Source organism: Talpa occidentalis, unplaced genomic scaffold, assembly GCF_014898055.3.
Source record: "Talpa occidentalis isolate TD23 unplaced genomic scaffold, MPIMG_talOcc4v2.1 talOcc4.14, whole genome shotgun sequence".
Lineage (NCBI taxonomy): Eukaryota > Metazoa > Chordata > Mammalia > Eulipotyphla > Talpidae > Talpa > Talpa occidentalis.
The window spans coordinates 76,296,714-76,314,502 of record NW_023601433.1 but is presented as its reverse complement, the minus strand read 5'-3'; the positions used below and the strand labels follow the sequence as shown (position 1 = coordinate 76,314,502).

General features: G+C 46.6%; 2 protein-coding genes across 4 annotated transcripts in view; both read right to left on the bottom strand.

Annotated features, from left to right (window-relative positions):
- LIMK2 (LIM domain kinase 2) overlaps nucleotides 1–6,658 on the bottom strand; it is a 67,901-nt gene extending 61,243 nt beyond the window's left edge. The window contains exon 1 of one of the 2 annotated variants that reach the window (XM_054695258.1): nucleotides 6,520–6,658. Coding sequence is in view for 1 of the 2 variants with exons in the window: in XM_037510921.2 (XP_037366818.1) it covers nucleotides 6,520–6,535 (16 nt within the window). In the remaining variant the exon portion in view is untranslated. The remainder of the gene's footprint in view (nucleotides 1–6,519) is intronic. The other variant, XM_037510921.2, reaches the window with a different exon arrangement.
- Nucleotides 6,659–7,467: 809 nt separating this feature from the next.
- The window catches only part of RNF185 (ring finger protein 185), a 35,541-nt gene continuing 25,219 nt past the window's right edge, over nucleotides 7,468–17,789 (bottom strand). For both annotated transcript variants that reach the window (XM_037510919.2, XM_054695255.1), the window contains exons 5-7: nucleotides 16,892–16,946; nucleotides 14,401–14,518; nucleotides 7,468–12,598 (exon numbers count right to left, since the gene is read on the bottom strand). In XM_037510919.2, coding sequence (XP_037366816.1) covers nucleotides 12,501–12,598; nucleotides 14,401–14,518; nucleotides 16,892–16,946 — 271 coding nt within the window. In that variant the 3' untranslated portion in view covers nucleotides 7,468–12,500. The remainder of the gene's footprint in view (nucleotides 12,599–14,400; nucleotides 14,519–16,891; nucleotides 16,947–17,789) is intronic.

The following is a 17,789-nucleotide window of genomic DNA, read 5'->3' as shown; positions in this document are numbered from 1 at the left end:
GGATGGCTCCCAGGGCTGTAGTGCACTCAGGTTCTCCCTTCCAACCACACCTTTCCTTAACTGTGAATGAATAGGCATTTTCTAATCTCCGGGAAGTCCTACAAAGAACCTCTATCAGAGAACTGCTTAATTAATTCATAAGTCCCGGATGGCAGTCCTGACCCATTGCTAATGATAGAAAGAAAAAACACCTACTTTGAACCCTTATTATATGCCAGGCAGTGTCCAAAGCGCTATGCAAACATGAACTTATGGAATATAAAGATCCCGTGATTGAAGGACTAGTATAGAAGGACTATTGTTGCTTTGTTCTACTAAAGAGGAAACTGAAATGCTCCGCTAACAAATGTTAGAGCTGGGATCATATTATTATTTTTTTTTAAAAGATTTATGTATTTATACAAGAACTGGGGTATAGGCCAGATGTGCAGGAGGGTGAAAGGATTCACCAGAGACAGAGCGGGGAACAGAACAGGCAGACCGACGAAATACACTGCTGAAGGGAGCAGCGGGCCAGACAGGAGAGGTCTGCTTCAACATGTGGGCATCTCTGCTATTGGCAGGGATCGAACCGGCACTGCAGAGGCTGCAGACACCTTCACAGCGCAGTGCTCAACCCACTGCGCCACCAGGGAGGAACTGGGATCATATTATAGGTCTGCCAAGCTCCACAGTCTGTGTCTTTGACTACATTTAAGACTTTTTTTTCCCCCATGGGAAAAAAAATTGTAGGCAGAAGGAACTGACAAAATAGAATCCCAAAGTAGACACCAAGGTAGACTTTAATAATCAACCAATGGTTTCATGTTCTAGTTACTGCTGGATGTAAACCAATAGGTAAGAAAGTCTAATTCTTGCTATTACTCTATTAACGAAGGTCAAGGATGAGAAAAACAGACTTGTAAGAGACTATAATGGCTCCAGGTCACTGAAATGCCAAAGAGATGCACCAGCCAACCTCCAGAAAATGCAGAAAAACCACACAAGGAATACAGACCCTTGAACATGGTGGGATTTTATTCAGCTTTGAAACCTTGTAGTCCTTTTGGACCTTAACTTGCTCCCTCCATCCCATGCCCAAGGTCATCCAAGTTCCCCTGTCCTGCACAAGGCACAAGGCATTTCCTACTGGTTGGTGCCTTCTTCTCTAATTCATAACTAAAACCTCAGTTCAGGGTCCACCTCCACATTGGTGCCCTCCTTACCCTTGTGCAATCCAACCTGACCATCAGTGCCAAACTGATAGTCTAGAAACAAAATGCCCACATCATTACTCTTTATGCCTCTACTGCAGACTGGAAAATTCCATAAGCCTGACATTAAACCTCCCAGTCTGGCTTTACACACCCTCTCAGTCTTACCTTCCATTTCCTATGACCTCCTTGCCCGCCCTCCTTGGCTACCCTTCTGCCACTGCCCAGTCCCTGCCTCCACCACACTACTAATTTCACTATCCTTGTGAGGACCTTGAAACATGTCCACCTTTGCATCCAATTCCCAACTTCTTTCCTTCCAGGACATCATTCTCCCCACTCATCTCCACCCTACCCCCGGCCTTTTTTGGAACCTACCTAAGACTCTTCAAATCTTACCTCTTTCAAGAAGCATTCCCTGATCACATCTATTCAAGAGTGGCCACCCTGGACACCCTGCAGTTCCTTAAACATGCCAAGCACCTGGGCCTTTGCTCATTCTCTTTTATCCCCTTTGTTGGGATATTTTTCTCCCAGATAGCCACTTGGCTCATTCCCTTCTTCATTTTGCTACTCAGATGTCATTACTCAAAAAGGCTCCCCTGGGGCATCCCTGGTGACCTAGGGGTTACTGCTATGGCCTGAGTTCGATTCCCACATATGGGTCAGCAGACCTCTTCTGTCTCACCCGCTGCTCCCCTTAGCAGTGCTTTTAGTAAATCCGCCTGTTCTGCTGCCCACTCTGTCTCCAGTGAATCCTCTCTCACACACAAACCCCCCACCTCTGACATATACCAAGATCTTCTATTAAAAAAAAAAAAAAAAAAAAAAAGGCTCCCCTAACCTCCCACCTCCCACTGTTCCTATGTCCTTATCCTACTTTCTCTTCAGAGCATTTATCCCTACTGGATGATATTCATTTATTTACTTACTCTCTCTCCCCACCAAAATACACACTCTATGAGGAAAAAGATTTGGTCTATTTTGTTCTCTGCTGTATCCCCCAGGGCCCACAAGTGCTTGGCACATACTACTCAACTTATATTTATGGAATGAATGTATGAATAGTTCTTCCCCACTTCTGAAATTCCATACTGTTATCACATATAGGCCTTAGAAAACCTTGTGTTGATTTGTCCTTCCTTCCTTAATTATTCGCAATAAAGTTGATTTCAAGTAGGCACAAATAACATTCATTTCCACAAATACTTATTAAGGGCTTACCATGTGCAAGACCCTACATGTCTGAAGCAGCCCAAATACTGAAAAGAATTTCCTAAATACTGGAAAGAACAGCAAAGGAGAAGTCCCACATTAGTCCTGGCTATATCACTAACGAGTGACACTGAACAAGCCATTTTCCTCCCTGGAACTTCATATGTAAAATGAGGAGAGTTACATTATCTCAAGTCTCTCCTGGCTCTAGCATCTGTTGAAATTTATAAAACCTAGCCCCACCCAGTGTCTTAGACATCACAGGCACTCAGTAAATATTTGATTTGTTGATTTGAGTATTTTCTTTGTTGATTCTCCTGTTACACAGGAATTTGAGTTGTCTTGTAACATAGCGTGGAGAGAACAAGTAAAAGTAAAGTCTCTCTTCGTTCTCTGATGCCACAGGCATCCTCATTCTGGTGTCTGTGATAAAGAGGATGAAGCACTGAATTTAAAATTGCAAAGTGCTAATTCTGAACGGGGGCATTTATTTGGCTATGGAACTGTGACCAAGTCATTTCATTTTTTTTTTTTAAAGATTTATTTATTTATGCATGCAAGAACTGGGGTACAGGCCAGAGGTGTGGGGGGTGAGAGGATTCACCAGAGACAGTGGGGAACAGAACAGGAGGAATGACAGAAATACACTGCTGAGGGGAGCAGCCGGAGAGTCAGGAGAGGTCTGCTGTGCCATGTGGGTAGCTCCCTGGCCTCTAGGGATCAAACTCATGCTGCAGTGGCTGTGGACAGCTTCACAGGCTGTGTCTTAACCCCTTGCGCCACTAGGGAGGCCATGACCAAGTCATTTCTGAGTCTTAATCTCTGTACCCATAAAATAGCCATAGTGGCACTTATTTCCCAGACTTTGGGTCTTTTTATGCTATTCCCTCTGCCTGGAATGTTCTTTGCCTTTTCTCTACTAGACTAACTTTTGCTTATCCTTGTGATCAGCATGACTCGCTTTTTAATTTTTTAAAGAATTATTCCTTTAGGGCCTCCCCTGGTGGCGCAGGGGTTGAGCGCTGGGCTGCGAAGCTGCCTGCAGGCTCTGCAGCGCCGGTTCGATCCCCGGCCACCCCACTGGCGAGGGTCCCACATGGCACGACAGAGCTCTCCTGCCGTGCCCGCTGCTCCCCTCAGCAGTGTATTTCATCACTCTGCCTGTTCTATTTCCCACTCTGGCTCTGGTGAATTCTCTCGCCCTCCAGCGCTTCTGACTGTACCCAGTGCTTGTATAAATAAATAAATCTTAAAAAAAAAAAAATTTAAAAAAAAAAAAAAAAAGAATTATTCCTTTATTGTAAGATTTTTATTTATTTTTGCGTAGAATAACTGGGGTGTAGGCGGGTGGTGTGGGGGGTGAGAGGATTCACCAGAGATAATGGGGAGCAGAACAGGCATATCCCCTGAAATATACTGCTAAAGGGAGTAGCGGGAGAAACAGGAGAGGTCTGCTATGCCTTGTGGGTTAGCTCCCTGGCCTGGGAATTGAACTCAGGCTGCTTTGCAGTGGGAGGGCCATCGTAGTGGTAGTGCTGCCACTTAACCCCTAGGCCATCAGGGAGGCTCAGCATAACTTGCTTTTTAAAGGAAAGCAATCCTTATTCACTCCCCTAACTCCTGATGCACTCTAACAGCACTTATCTCAATTGTTTGTCTCAATTATTTATTTTTAATTATGTTTACTGAGGTAATGTTGATTTACAATACTGTCTGTTTTAAGGGTATAAGTTCACACCTCTACAAACATATGTTTGTTTTCTCAGTTACTATAGCATTTATCTCAACTATTACCTCTACTTACTGTTCATACCAGAACTGTAAGTACCACAAAGGTAGGTAGGGACTGTGTCCCTTTTATTCATCACTATACTCAGCACTTGGCTAAGTGCATGGCACAGAAGTATCCAATAAATATTCTTCTGGATGAATATATAAACTGAGGCTTTCATGCCACCAGACAGCATTTTGATTCACTCAGAAAATCTGCTATGAACTATTGCACTCTAAGAACTTTCACAAGTTTCTGAGAATCAAGGTTCAAGATAAGGAAGTTAAGTTACACAGAGTTTACAAGAAGTCACTGGAAATCATTTGAACTGAAAAACTCTGGAAAATAAATAAATAAAACAGAACGGGACAGGGATCTTTTCTATCCTTAGTCTTCTTTCTCCATTAGCCTATTATCAAGAATGAGGAGAAAATCCCATGCTCCCATGGTGAGGAAGTGACCCACTGGTGGCCTGGTTTGTATTCAGGATAGAGGAAATGACTGTCCCAGGCTAAAAGCAGGAAGGGGGGGGGGGCAGATATCCAGAGATATCCAGGGCAGCTTCCAAAGTCACAGCCTCAGCCTCGTGTGTGTTGCCTAGGAGGGGACTGCAGGTCCAGTTAACCTGATGAGGCTACAGTTTCCCCTTAGACAACTCTTCCTTCCGGAGGTGTTTCTTCACATCCTTTTTATGTCTCATGGAGGCCAAGAAGGACCCATCTTCCATGGAGGGGGTGGGGGGGGTCCAGAACCCCAGGGGTCCTACTTTCTCTTAAAGACTACTCCAATCTCTCCCTAACTGATCCGTGATCTAAACTCCCAGGAAGCCCAGACTCTAATTTCCTGCAACAGCCTCAACACCCAAGGGGATGTATCCAGGCACGCAGAGGTCGGCGTGAAGTCTTGGATTCCCAAGACTCCTCCACTTCCCACACAGAAAACCCAAAAGCGGGGGTAACTCTCCAGGCCCTCCTAATAGCATGGAAGCCTGAGGATCCTGCACTCCCCATATTCCACAAAACTCTCACTCCAAGAGAACCAAGGCCCCTCGGTTTCTTTAACTTGGGGACATACAGTTACCAGCTTCCCAGCAAAAACTGCCCCCCTGGGCCTCCCCGATGGCGCAGCGGTTGAGTGCTGGGTTGCGACGCTGCCCTTGGCCTCTGCAACGCAGGTTCGATCCCTGGCTGCTCCCCTGCCACCGGAGGAGGGTCCCACATGGCGTGCAGACCTCTCCTGCCGCCCGCTGCTCCCCTCAGCAGTGTCCTTCGGTCCTTCTGCCTGCTCTGCTCCCCGCTCTGGCTCTAGTGAATTCTCTCACCCTCCTGGGCTTCTGACTGTACCCAGTGCATGTATAAATAAAAAAAAAAAAAAATAAATCTTTAAAAAATATATAGGATCTTATTTAAAATTGTAACTTCAATGAATATATTGTTTCTTTTTTAAGATCTTTGTGTAATGTCTTTGGGAATTCCCGAAAAGGAATGTTTATGTACTTGTGTCTAAATAATTTCTGTGCCAAAAGAACAGTGATAAATGCCACACAAAGGAAATGACATTTTCAGGTTTTTAAATTAATGTACAAAGAAAGGAGGGAAGGAAGGTACTAATTTGTTACATTTAAAATTTAAATAAATGTAGAAAACAGATTAAATGACTGTAAATAAGACTTTAAAACTTACTTAACTCACTCAGTTTTATTGGTATCTAGCATCTATAACAACAGCTTTCAGTAGCAATTGAATATTTGCTGTGTACCAGGCCCAATTCTAAGCACTTTAAATGTATGCATATAATAATGCCTTGCTGGGGCCTCCCCGGTGGCGCAGGGGTTGAGCGCTGGGTTGCGAAGCTGCCCGCGGCCTCTGCAGTGCCGGTTCGATCCCCGGCTGCTCCCCGGCCACCGGAGGAGGGTCCCGCATGGCGCGCAGACCTCTCCTGCCGCGCCCACTGCTCCCCTCAGCAGTGTACCTCGGTCCTTCTGCCTGCTCTGCTCCCCGCTCTGGCTCTGGTGAATTCTCTCACCCTCCCGCGCTTCTGACTGTGCCCAGTGCTTGTATTTAAAAAAAAGAGTAGAGGGAAAGTTTTAAAAAAAAAAAACAAAAACTGCCCCCGCTCCCGGCAGACCCAGCACCCCTTCTTCCCCAGCGACCTCAACTCGCGGGAAATCACCCCACCCGCCTGCCCGCCGAGCCCGGCTCCCCCGCCCCCAGGCCCCTAAGTCCCACCCCCGAGCCGCCCGGAGCGCCGGGCTCACGGGGGCCGCTGAAGCCCAAACACCCCAGAGGCCGCCGGCGCCCCTCGGGGGCAAGCGCCCAGCTTCAGGACGCCCCTTCTTACCCTCCTGCGCCGCCATAGTCCGAGGGGCGCGGAAATGAGGGGGAGGCGGGGGCCGGAGCCGCGCTTTTCAGCTCCCGCCGCAGCCGCCTCAGCCCCACGAGACTCAGCCTCCAGCAGCTGAATTCAGCTTCCCCGTACGGTGCCCGGGAGGGCCCAACCGCACCTGGCACGCGGGCCCTCCCGCCGGCGCCCCGCCCCTCAGCAGCCCCGCCCGGCGCCCCGCCCCTCCGCCGCGAGGCCCCGCCCCCAGCAACCCCCCGCCCCCAGCACCCCCCACCCCCAGCGCCCCCCACCCCCAACAACCCCCACCCCCAGCGCCCCCCACCCCCAGTACCCCCCACCCCCAGTACCCCCCACCCCCAGCAACCCCCCACCCCCAGTACCCCCCACACCCCTTTCACCCCTCCTCACCCCCCACCCGCGTGCCTCCTAGCGACCGGCGCCTGTGCGGGTGACCCAGCTGTTAAGGGTGACTCTGTACACGCTGGAGGGCGCTACACAGAAGATGCATTTCACAGATGGGACACAGATGCATTTCACAGAAAACAGGGACAGAGCGAAGTGCGACTACATGCAACTGGCTCAGTTCATTAGGAGCTAAACTGGGGCGGGAATCCTTGTCTCCTGACTCCCTGTATGAATAGGGAGAAGCTCTATTCAAAACCACAAGCTTTGGGGCCTCCCAGATGGCACAGCGGTTGAGCGCTGGGTTGCGAAGCTGCCCGCGGCCTCTTTGGCGCCGGTTCGATTCCCGGCCACCAGCGAGGGTCCCACATGGCGCGCAGACCTCTCTTGCCTCCCGCTGCTCCCCTCAGCAGTGTACTTCGGTCCTTCTGCCTGCTCTGCTCCCCGCTCTGGTGAATTTTCTCACCCTCCCGCGCGTCTGACTGTACCCAGTGCTTGTATAAACAAAACAAACAAATAAATCATAAATAAAAATACATGCCTCTTAAAAACAAAACATAACAAAACCACAAGCTTTGGGGGGATTAAGGAAGGGCTTCTCTTAGAAGCTTCCAGCTCAGAGAAGCTGCTTCTCTGTACCATTGTAAGCTGACACTCAGATAACCTTTAGGTCAAAAATGCTATGGAGGTAATGCAACCCCAACCTGCATTCCAGAGGCAGATCATCAGTGAGGACAAATGGGTATAGAAATGAGCCCAGTACACTAGATCTTCCAACTTTTCAAGACTAGACAAAAACCAAGGTATTTAGGTGAACTTTTTCACTTTAAAAATTCTGATAATATTCTGAAAATGCCATGTGGGCCAATGGAAACATACCTGTGAACTGGACTTGCCCTGCAGGTTTCTCTGGAGAGAGCACTGGACAAGGAGCTAGGGCAGCTAACTTGTTTCTCGCCTTTGCTAGCTGATCCAATAGCCTTGGAAACCACTTTCCCTCTCTAGATTTGGGAGGGAACTGGGGTAATGAAGGGTAGGTCACAATGGCTGGTCCCTGAGGTCCCTTCCATGTAATTCTGTTATGCTGGATTTTTGGCAACTGTTATTTCTTAGATCAGATTTAGGTCATGGGAAAAGTGTCCAAGGGACTAAGAGGGGACAGGGATGGGGCTCAAGGAAATAGATCATGACACCCCCAAAGGACAAAGTTCAACCCGGCTGCTCGGATCTCAGCACTTGTGTAAGCAAAGGTGAACACAATTTTCTTTTCTCCTGCCCTGACCATGTACTTCAAACTGGATGCAGGTCAGATTTTTCTCCTCTGGGTGTGGCAGGTGGCTTCTGTTGTTCTGAGTGTGCAGAAAGTGTTGGGGGGAGCATGGGATGTACTTGACTTCCTTTAATTCCTGGGATCACTCTTCAGCAGTTGGCTTTACAGGGTCTGAGGAAATCTCTGCTAATTATAGATTGTGTACTGAATTAAAGTGATGGTGATGCAGGGGACTCCCCTGACAAACCAATTAATGGCTTACTAAAAGGGGGAGGGATTTTATTGACCCTGCAGTTGAAGAGGTTACAACTTCTTTCTCATGCATCCAGGCACTGGCAGCCTAGGAACCAAGCCTCCTGGGTATCTTCCCTCTTTCAATGCCTGGCAGCAAGGCACTCCAATCTCTTCCCCCTTCTCCCTTTCTATTTCTTTCCTACCTCCAACCTCATGGTCTTCACCAGTGTGTGTGGGGATAACCAACTCCCCCAAATCCCTCCCAGAGTCTAGGTAACTGAGAAATACAAGTTGAAATATAAAGGAAGAGAGTAAGTCTGTAAAAATGATATAATCAAGAGATCTGTTTCCAATATGGGGCCAGTCATTCCAAAATCACTTGTGAACTGGAGGAGGACTTATCGAGGGCAGAAAAGGCTTAGGCAGGTAGACCTTCTGGGTTTCCAGCACTCAAGTCACCTATTCAGTTTGATTACCTGACCATTGCTAATTCAGTCCTGAGCCCAGATCCTGTTGACTCTCAGCTCTCTGGACCTATAGAAATGAGGATCTGGACGCTGAAGACCACCTTAAGGTGCAGGTCCTGCTCTCCTGAAGGAACTGGTCTACTGGTCCTTAGCCAGACCTTGTCACTATCATTTCCAATTGCTTCAAATTGAGCTTCTTAGTCTCTCCCCTGCCCGAATCATCCCATCTAAACGGACTCATTAATCTTCCAAAATTGTTTCATCACCTCTCTGTTGAAAAATATTCAATAGCTCTCTAGTGCCTTTAAGACTACAGACCAGAAGATGGGGGCCTCCCTGGTGGTGCAAGGGGTTAAGAAGCAGCACTAGGAAGCTACCCGCAGCCACTGCAGCACAAGTTTGATCCTGACCAGCCAGGGAGCTAACCCACATGGTGCAGCAGACCTCACTGCTCCCCTCAGCAGTGTATTTCAGTCTGCCTGTTCTGTTCCCCACTTTGTCTCTGGTGGATCCTCTTACCCTCTAAGAAGCTCAGAACGGGTGAGACAGGAAAGGTTTGCCGCGCTATGTGGGTATCTCCCCAGCCAGCCAGGATCAAACCGGCGCTGCAGAGGCGGCAGACGGCTTCATAGCGCTGCACTCAACTGCCTGCGCCACCAGGGAGGCTTTAGTTTTTTAACTTTGCATTTCCTACTGTATCCAGGTGCTATTCAACTTGAATAACTGTTAGGTCAAAGTGTAAGACGTAAATGAGTTTCCTTCAGAGGGATGACCTGTGGCTCTGGAATGCTGGGGAGCCTCAGGCTGGGCCAACTTTGTAACCTCACCAACATCTCTCTCATACTCTGCACTAAAGGAAACTTACTAGTTACACACCCCCTGCTCCAAGTAGAGGCCCACCTGCTCACAGCCTAGAGAGGTAAGGACACTGAATAACCTGTGATTGTTATCAAAGCTCTTATCAGTCACAAGCTGAGCTTCAGTGTGGTAGTCTGCAAGCTTAGGTATTCCCCGCTTGTCAGGACTGGGCTGCCTATTTGGTCAGATTGAGCAGGGGACGTATAGGTCAGGTGCCCAGCCTACACTTCTCATCTCTAATTACATGGCTATCTGAAGACTTTCAGCCTCAGGTTGACATTCCCCAGGATGCACACACCAAAGGGCTTTCCAGAGGCCACAAAAGTGACTACTCCCCAATCCATTCACTCCCCCACATGACAGAGACAGGTTCACCGCTCATAGTAATGTAAAACCATTTGTTTAATTCTAAATCAAATCACTTTCACAACAGTGAAAATTAGTGACTGGTCAAGGTGTGCCACTGTACATGGTGCCATTTTCTGACTGTGGTTGGGACCTGGTCCTAATCCACAAAGGTGGCGAGAGGGGTGGAAGCCAAGAGCATAGAACACACACACACAAAAGAAAGAAAAACTGCCTTGACAGAGGGGATAGGTGATGGGCCTACAGTGGGTGGTGGGAAGGGGCTTCCCTGTTGGGACTGGGCCAGCAGTCCCAAGTTGGTTCCCTGCCCCAGCTCCTGGCAGAGGGTGAGTGGGGAGCTAAAAGGTACAAAATCAAAGGGTACATGGCCAACCTGGCTTTGCTAACAGGTTCCTGGGATGCCTTCGCTAGTGGAGATCCCGTGTGCTCACTCCATTTGAGTCCATATGATTGTCTTTTTACCCACAGCCCTTCTTGAAATACATTTCTATTGGGCCCATCTGAAGTCCCTTCTCCCACCACGAGGTGGGGCCACTGCACTGAGGGATACTACTAATCCTCTTGAACTGAGAAAACTCCAGGATTTCTAGGCAATCAAGAGTACTCTTGAGTGGGTGCCCCAAGAATGTTTAAAATCCATCAGACACACTGAAAACTGGTGGCTTTTTCCTGTCAAATGGATTCAGGAAACGAACCACCTATTCAATACTTATCATTTGTCTGTTTGAACACTGAACTCTGGCATTGACCCGAGCAAAGGGGAAGGGATGAGGGCTGTGAAAAAGAGGAGGATTTCCATCATCATCCTCAAGGTCTTGGTTTCCACTCGCTATACAGAGCCGTATCTGGAAAAAAGCACTAGGTGCGGCCTTCTACTAGTTGTTGACTATTGCTTTGTGAGAGACAGGAGCAGAATAAACTGGCAAAGTGACAGAGGCCCCCCTAGAGGAAGTATGTCTCCTCCTACCCCAGGGGTCTTCTGGAAAAGGCCTGACCTGCAGAGTGAAACCACACCATGAAGTAAATCATCTTCCTGCCTGGCACCACACTCCCTCAATCAGACTAGGAGGAAGAAGCTTGTGAAATCAAAAAACAAAATCAAGGACTTGGGAAAAAAATCAACTCCCCTGGGAATTTCCAGAGGAAGACTTCCACAGGAAGACCACATCATATCATCATGCTGGGGCTTCCCAGGCCCTGCTGCCTGGCTTTACAAATCATCCGGGATTGCCTGTTTTTGAATCACATGCTTCCCTGGTTCTAGCACACATACAAGAAGTTTTCAGGGTAATCCATCAAGCCATATGAAAATCAGGGTTACAATCCTGCCTCTTCATAAAGGACAACTTGGCTTCTGAGGAGGATAGTCTTCAACATGCACTGGGCTGACTTGACAAAGCCCCTGGTTTTTTTTGGGCAAGTCTGGAAATGTGGGGGGGAAGGGGTGTGGAGGGGAGATGCACTTGGAGCTTCTGTAGCTTTGGGGACAGGACTATTTGTTTCTGCATTAGAGGTCCAAATTCCGCGGGAGGCGGGACTGCAGGAGTCCCGCCTGCAGGTCTTTGCTAACACGCAGCAGTTAGTCTCAGCTTCAGCAATGATCAAGGCTGTGTGCCCTCTGGCAAGGAGGCAGAAGCAGATAGTTTTTTGGGGGCAAGTTAATGACAAATCTGTGAATGAAGTCACATGTCTCTGGAGATAATCTATGCCAGGAAACCAGAAGGTCATTCAAATCACTCTCGCGGGCCAAAGACACTCAGCATGGTCCAGAGTCATTAAAAGATCTTTGGGTCTCTGGTGACTTCATGAAGCAACTCCAGCTTCAGCTGCTGCAATTATGATCTTTATAGGACTGCAGTTTCTTGCATCTCTGCTAAGGAGGAGGAAGAGGAGGAGGAGGAGGAGGAAATAGGACAGACCAGCATTGGGATTTGGAAGGGAAACCTCTCGGCAGAGGAGCCCCACCAACTTAGGCATTTTACCAGGGGGTATTTAAAGAGATGAGTTTCCATAAGTATCATCTGGCTCACCCCTATGTTTCTGTGATATTAAACTCAGATGAAACTGTACTCTGACAGTGTCCTTCTTCCTGCCTCTTCCCCGGTTAGGACCTGCTGAGCGAGCTGGAACAGGATTTCATGGTGTCACCCATGAGAGACAACTCAGTATCAAGGCCTGAGGTTATAGCAGTGTCCACGCTCCAGGGTCCTCTTCAATTGGTCTTGAGTCCCAAAGCTCTGATGATGAAGACTCCTCAATGTGTTACTGACCCCACTGATTCCAAGGGTCAGGATTAGACAGGAAGCCAAACACCAAGAACGTGGGTGTGACGTGTCACCAGTCCAGAGGCCCTGCCATAGATGCAGGCTGGGAGGCCAGCATTAGGCTATTAGGAGCCAGAACATGATCACCAGGGCCACAAACAAGAAGAGGCGTGACAGGAACTGCTCATCCACGTACTGAGGTGTACCAGGGACAGCTGGAAGACAGGCAAGAGAAAGGCCATGAAAATGCCGTAGCTGTGCAACCATCCATTTAGGCCAGAAGTCAAGAGCATCAATCTGTATCCTACACACTAAAGATATCTAAATACCAAATGATATCAGATAAGAAAAAACTGGAATTACTTTCATATTTCATATATCAATAACTTATCCTAAGAGGGCTTGGTTTGCAAGTGCAAATAAGACAGAAATGGAGGTGGGGGGAGGCTGCTTCCTAAGTATTTCCCATGTACAAAGTGTTATGAACGATTTTTACTTGGTAGGTACTATTTTTGTTTGTTTGTTTGTTTGTTTATTTGCTATCCTTTATTGAAGGATCCCACACCCTCAGGGGACCCCAGCCATACCAGAAACCAGAAAGGTCCCCCAAATATAGGAGGCCTGAAGGGAAGGAGAATGACTCACGATCCCACCACACTGGAAACAGAAACCCTTGGTAGGTACTATTATTCCCAGTTTGTATAAGGAAAAATCTAAGCACAGATATGAGAGTGTGGCCTGCCTAAGGTCATGAGAGTCGTAAGTTAGTGGCAAAGCCCCACTGTTGTGCTCTCAGTCTGTCAGAACACAGCCTCCTGAACCAAGGAGTCTGCAGGTTCTGGCACTGTTGAGCCAGGAGGGATCTAAAGGTCACCACAAGGAGTGCCTTCATTTTCCAGAGAAGAGAACTATGGCCTAGAAAGGAAATACGACTTCGCTTCCTCGCAGCATTGCAAACTAGGGGCAGAAGCAGGCTGAGAACCTGGGTCTCCACTTCTCTCTGCTTTAGTTACTACTTAAAGATCCCTGTTCCGACTGTGTGGAAAGGAGAATCTACATCCAGCACCGGCAAACTGTACCCAACATCACAACAGGTCCTATCTTTCCTTCAGAGCAGGACACACTCTTATCTTCTGGGGTCTCCTTCTTCTGAGAAAACAATGTGTGAACAGAGGAGAAAAACTTTCGAGGTAGATGAGGTAAGGAAGAACACTCCCAACATTTCTTGGTGTTTTACTGTTGCTCTGGGATGATGGATTCATGCAGGCAGGCAAGCAACAAAGACTTACAGATCGCCTGCTAAACGTGAAGCACCAGGATGGAGCAAGGAACCACTGGGATAATCCAGTAGGAGGCTTCTGTTTCTAGAGCTTAAGCTCCCAGCGAAGTCTGTGCACTGAATCCTTCCATGCCTCGCACAACCAGCACACAAGGCTCCAATGAGTGCAAGCAGAGCTCAACCAACCATGGCACCTTGGGAAGCTCTACGGTAAGAATCTTGGCCCAACTGTGATAGAGTATAAACACCCACCTCATTGCCCTGCTTATCATTAAGTGGGGGTATATGTGCACAGGATTTAGGCTGTCCCTCGGATATGGTTTATAATTTTAAATTTTATGGTATGTCTTGGGTAACATTATTGAACATTTTCTGATTTGTAGAGTTTTTTGCTTTTTGTTTTTTTAGAGAAGGAAAAAAGGAAAAGAAATAAAGTGGGAGTCCCAGGCTGGTGGAACCAAGCCAGGAAGGGGCAAGGAAGCCTATAGAGTACAGTTTAACCACACATTTGTCCCATAATCTTATTGCGAGGATCCTGAGTTTGCACTGGAAGGCACTCTGAACATGCTTAATATATGGCAAGTATGGAATATTATGATCATGTATACCAATACTCTAAAAAGAATTGAGCACATTTTGAAAAGGCTGATTATCCCTGTCATGACAATTATATATAACCTACATACTGCCCAATTCCAAGGAGTTCACAAGCAGGATTACTAGGAAACATGAATTCACCTGGGGGAGGCCGTCCATCGTTAATGTTAAATGCTGTGGCAAATATCCCAAAGGGAAATGCTCCAATCCCAAAAGACATCTGGAAGCCACCATCTCCAAATCCAAAACCTTGAAATCCCTGAGGAAGAAATAAATTAAGAAGACTGACAAACAGATTTCTCCTGCGACTGTCAAATATGTCACCTTACATACGGCGCCCACCTCCCAGGTCTAACCTCTGCCACCTGTTTCTAAAGGAAACATCTTTTCTTTTCATCTCAACCTTCTAGCCTTTCAGAGGTCCCAGCTAAACAGTGGTGAATGCTAGAAAGGACTGGCTCTGACCCAAAATAAAAACTTTGTTGATGCAACTCAGAATTCTTAGAGCTCCAAGTCCTTTCCCAAAGTCCCACACTAGCCAGTAAAATTTTCTACACGCTTTGTAACAGCAAAACTGGCAAATAACCCCTACGTCTAATGACAAGGGGATGTCAGAACAAGCTACACATTACCTGTAATAGCAAAAAAGTGAGACCCTAATTAGGCAACAACAGAGGTCATGATCAAATCTTAATACATGCTCAAAGTCACACAGAAAAGCCCTGTGAGCAAGTCATCAGAGAAAACTTTGAACACCACGGTCACAAGTACATGACAATAAGTAGGTATGTGTAGGTATCTTCCATCAACATTTTTTTCAAAGATTTATTTACTTATGTATACAAGAACTGGGGTATAGGCCAGAGGTGCAGGGGTGAGAGGAAATCACCAAAGACAGAGTGGGGAGCAGAATAGGCGGATCTACTGAAATACACTGCTGAGGGGAGCAGTGGGTAAGACAGGAGAGGTCTGCTGCGCCATATTGGGATCTTTCTGGCTGGCCAGGAATCGAACCGGCGCTGCAGAGGCTGCGGATAGCTTCACAGCGCTGTGCTCAACCCACTGCACCACCAGGGAGGCCCAACTACTGTGCAAATCTTACAAAAAATTTGTCTTCCCTGCGTCCCTGGGTAGATTTTTAGAACAGATCATTAAAAAATAATCAAAAAAAAAAAAAGAAATATTAAAATATTATTGGGCCTACTGCTTTCCACAAAGAGCTGATTGGCTTTCATTTGGGAGTCTTTTGTTAGCCATAAAACTGGTTGCTTCTTATCTCACACAAAGCAGACTTGAATCTAGCTCTGAACTTTTTTCTCAGTGTCACTACCTATAAAGCCTAACAGCTGACTTAATAAAAGTAAACCTATAGGGAAGGAAAACAACTGGTTTCCATTCTCCTCAGTGCAAAAATGGCTCCGTCTCAGAGCCATCATGGTGGAGTCTGAGGGCTCCTGGGACCAAGGCTACCTTACCCAGGAAAGCGCAACTGTTTCATCAGTGCACTTCTTTATTCAGTGCAATTCTGAGGACTGACCCCTAACCATCTAAGCAACACCTACATACAATCCTGTAAGTCCTCACATTTGGTGGGTTTATGTTCCTGGGGCAGAGCAGGTGAACAGCATGAATGGCAGCCGCAAGTGCCCACACATACTAGAGGTGTGCCTCAAGGCCAGGGACTCTGGCTTCCTAGGGTCACTTATTCTGGGGTTGGGAGGTAATGTTCTGGGAGGGTCTGGAGCCTGGGGTGGTTCAAGTGGTGTCTCTTGTGAGTCAGGAGCAGTGATCTCAGTACCAGTCAGATCTGGGTTTCAATCCTGTGTGTCCCTGAACCAGTCACCCAATCTGGGCCTTGGTTTCCTCTACTGTTAAATGGGTTGATGTAAGGCTTAAATCACATTGTACCTATAATGCCCTTAACATATAATTTTTGCATGTAATAATCATGAACAAGTGTTCATTGCTATTATTATTAAGGATAATCTGGAGAAGAGACCCCCAATTTCTATCACAATCTCTAACTCAACAATGCTGCCCTTGGGAATCCTAAGAATCAAATAAGAAAAAAAAATATATATGCAAAGATAATCAATGTAGCGTTATATACAACAGCATAATCTCGAGACAACTAAAAGGTCCTTTACTTAGGAAAATCTTAATTATAATGCATCAAAATTCAACAGATTAAATGGTAGCCTTTAAAAATAAAGTGATATTACACAGTATCATGGGAGATACTAAGTTTTAAAGCAACAATAGTGATGGCTACATAAAAATACATATACATAAGCACTTTGTATTCAAAGTATGAAAATAAGGAAATGAAAATATAATTGTCTAGGATTATGGTACTATGGGTAAATATTTTCCTTAATTAAAACTTAAGTATACATATGCACCTATTTATAAAATTCACACAAATAAATGGATCTATAAAATTTGCATGACAGAAAATAAAACAGACCAAAATGTTTTTAGTGGTTATTCTCAGATGGTCTGATTATAAGTGATTTGTTTCCCATTTTTTCCTTTCTGTATTTTAAAGTTTTCTTTTACTTTTATAATCAAAGAGGGAAACCTCTAAAGGCACAGGCTCATTTGTGGAAGTTTCTCCTAGAATGTTCCTTACCCCTCTGTTCTCTGGTTCTGGCCTCTGACCTTGAGGACGGGGTGGGGTCTTCTCTCTGAAACAGAAACAGTGTAAAATTAACCTATTACAAAATGCTTTGAGTTGCCCCCTGAGTGGAGTGGAAGTTCTTCACCAATAGGCCATTGCTCCCTTTTCTGTCCAGCACTTATGCCAAATTAAACCAAATACTAACTCATCTACCAGCGATTGTTTTTCCCAACTATATAGAAAAACAGCTTGTAATGAGATTTTTATCAGACTATACTATAGCTACTTCTTTCACAGATAGGTTCAGCCAGAATGGTTATGGCTCCCAGCCAGATACCCTTCTTGGAACTGTGTGAGGCACAGGTCACCAATTAAAAAAAAAAAGTCCTAAATCCAAACTGAAACAGAGGATGCCCTGTCAGCTGAGGGCGCTGAGATTCAGGATTTCTCTGATTTGCTATTACTAGAGGTTTAGCTCCCACTATTCTTGGGCAGGTACTCTATTCTCTTGGCGTCTGGGTCTTGGCCCCTTCCATCACTTATCCCACAAATTCTGGACTGAGGGTTTATTACCTATCAGGCACTCAAAAGGACACTACAAATACTAAAGCTGATGACCTCTACTTTTGAGGTGTTCATGTTTTATTATTTTTTAAATCTTTTTTTTAATGCATACAAGAGCTGGCGTACAGGCCAGAGATGTGGGGGGTGAGAGGTTCACCAGAGTGGGGAACAGAACAGGTGGACTGACTGAAATACATTGCCGAGGGGAGCAGTGGGTGAGACAGGAGAGGTCTGCTGTGCCATGTGGGCTGCTCCCTGGTCCGCTGGGGATCGAACTTCGCTCTGCAGAAGCTGCGGATTGCTTTACAGCGCGGTGCTTAACCCCTTGCGCCACCAGGGAGGCCCC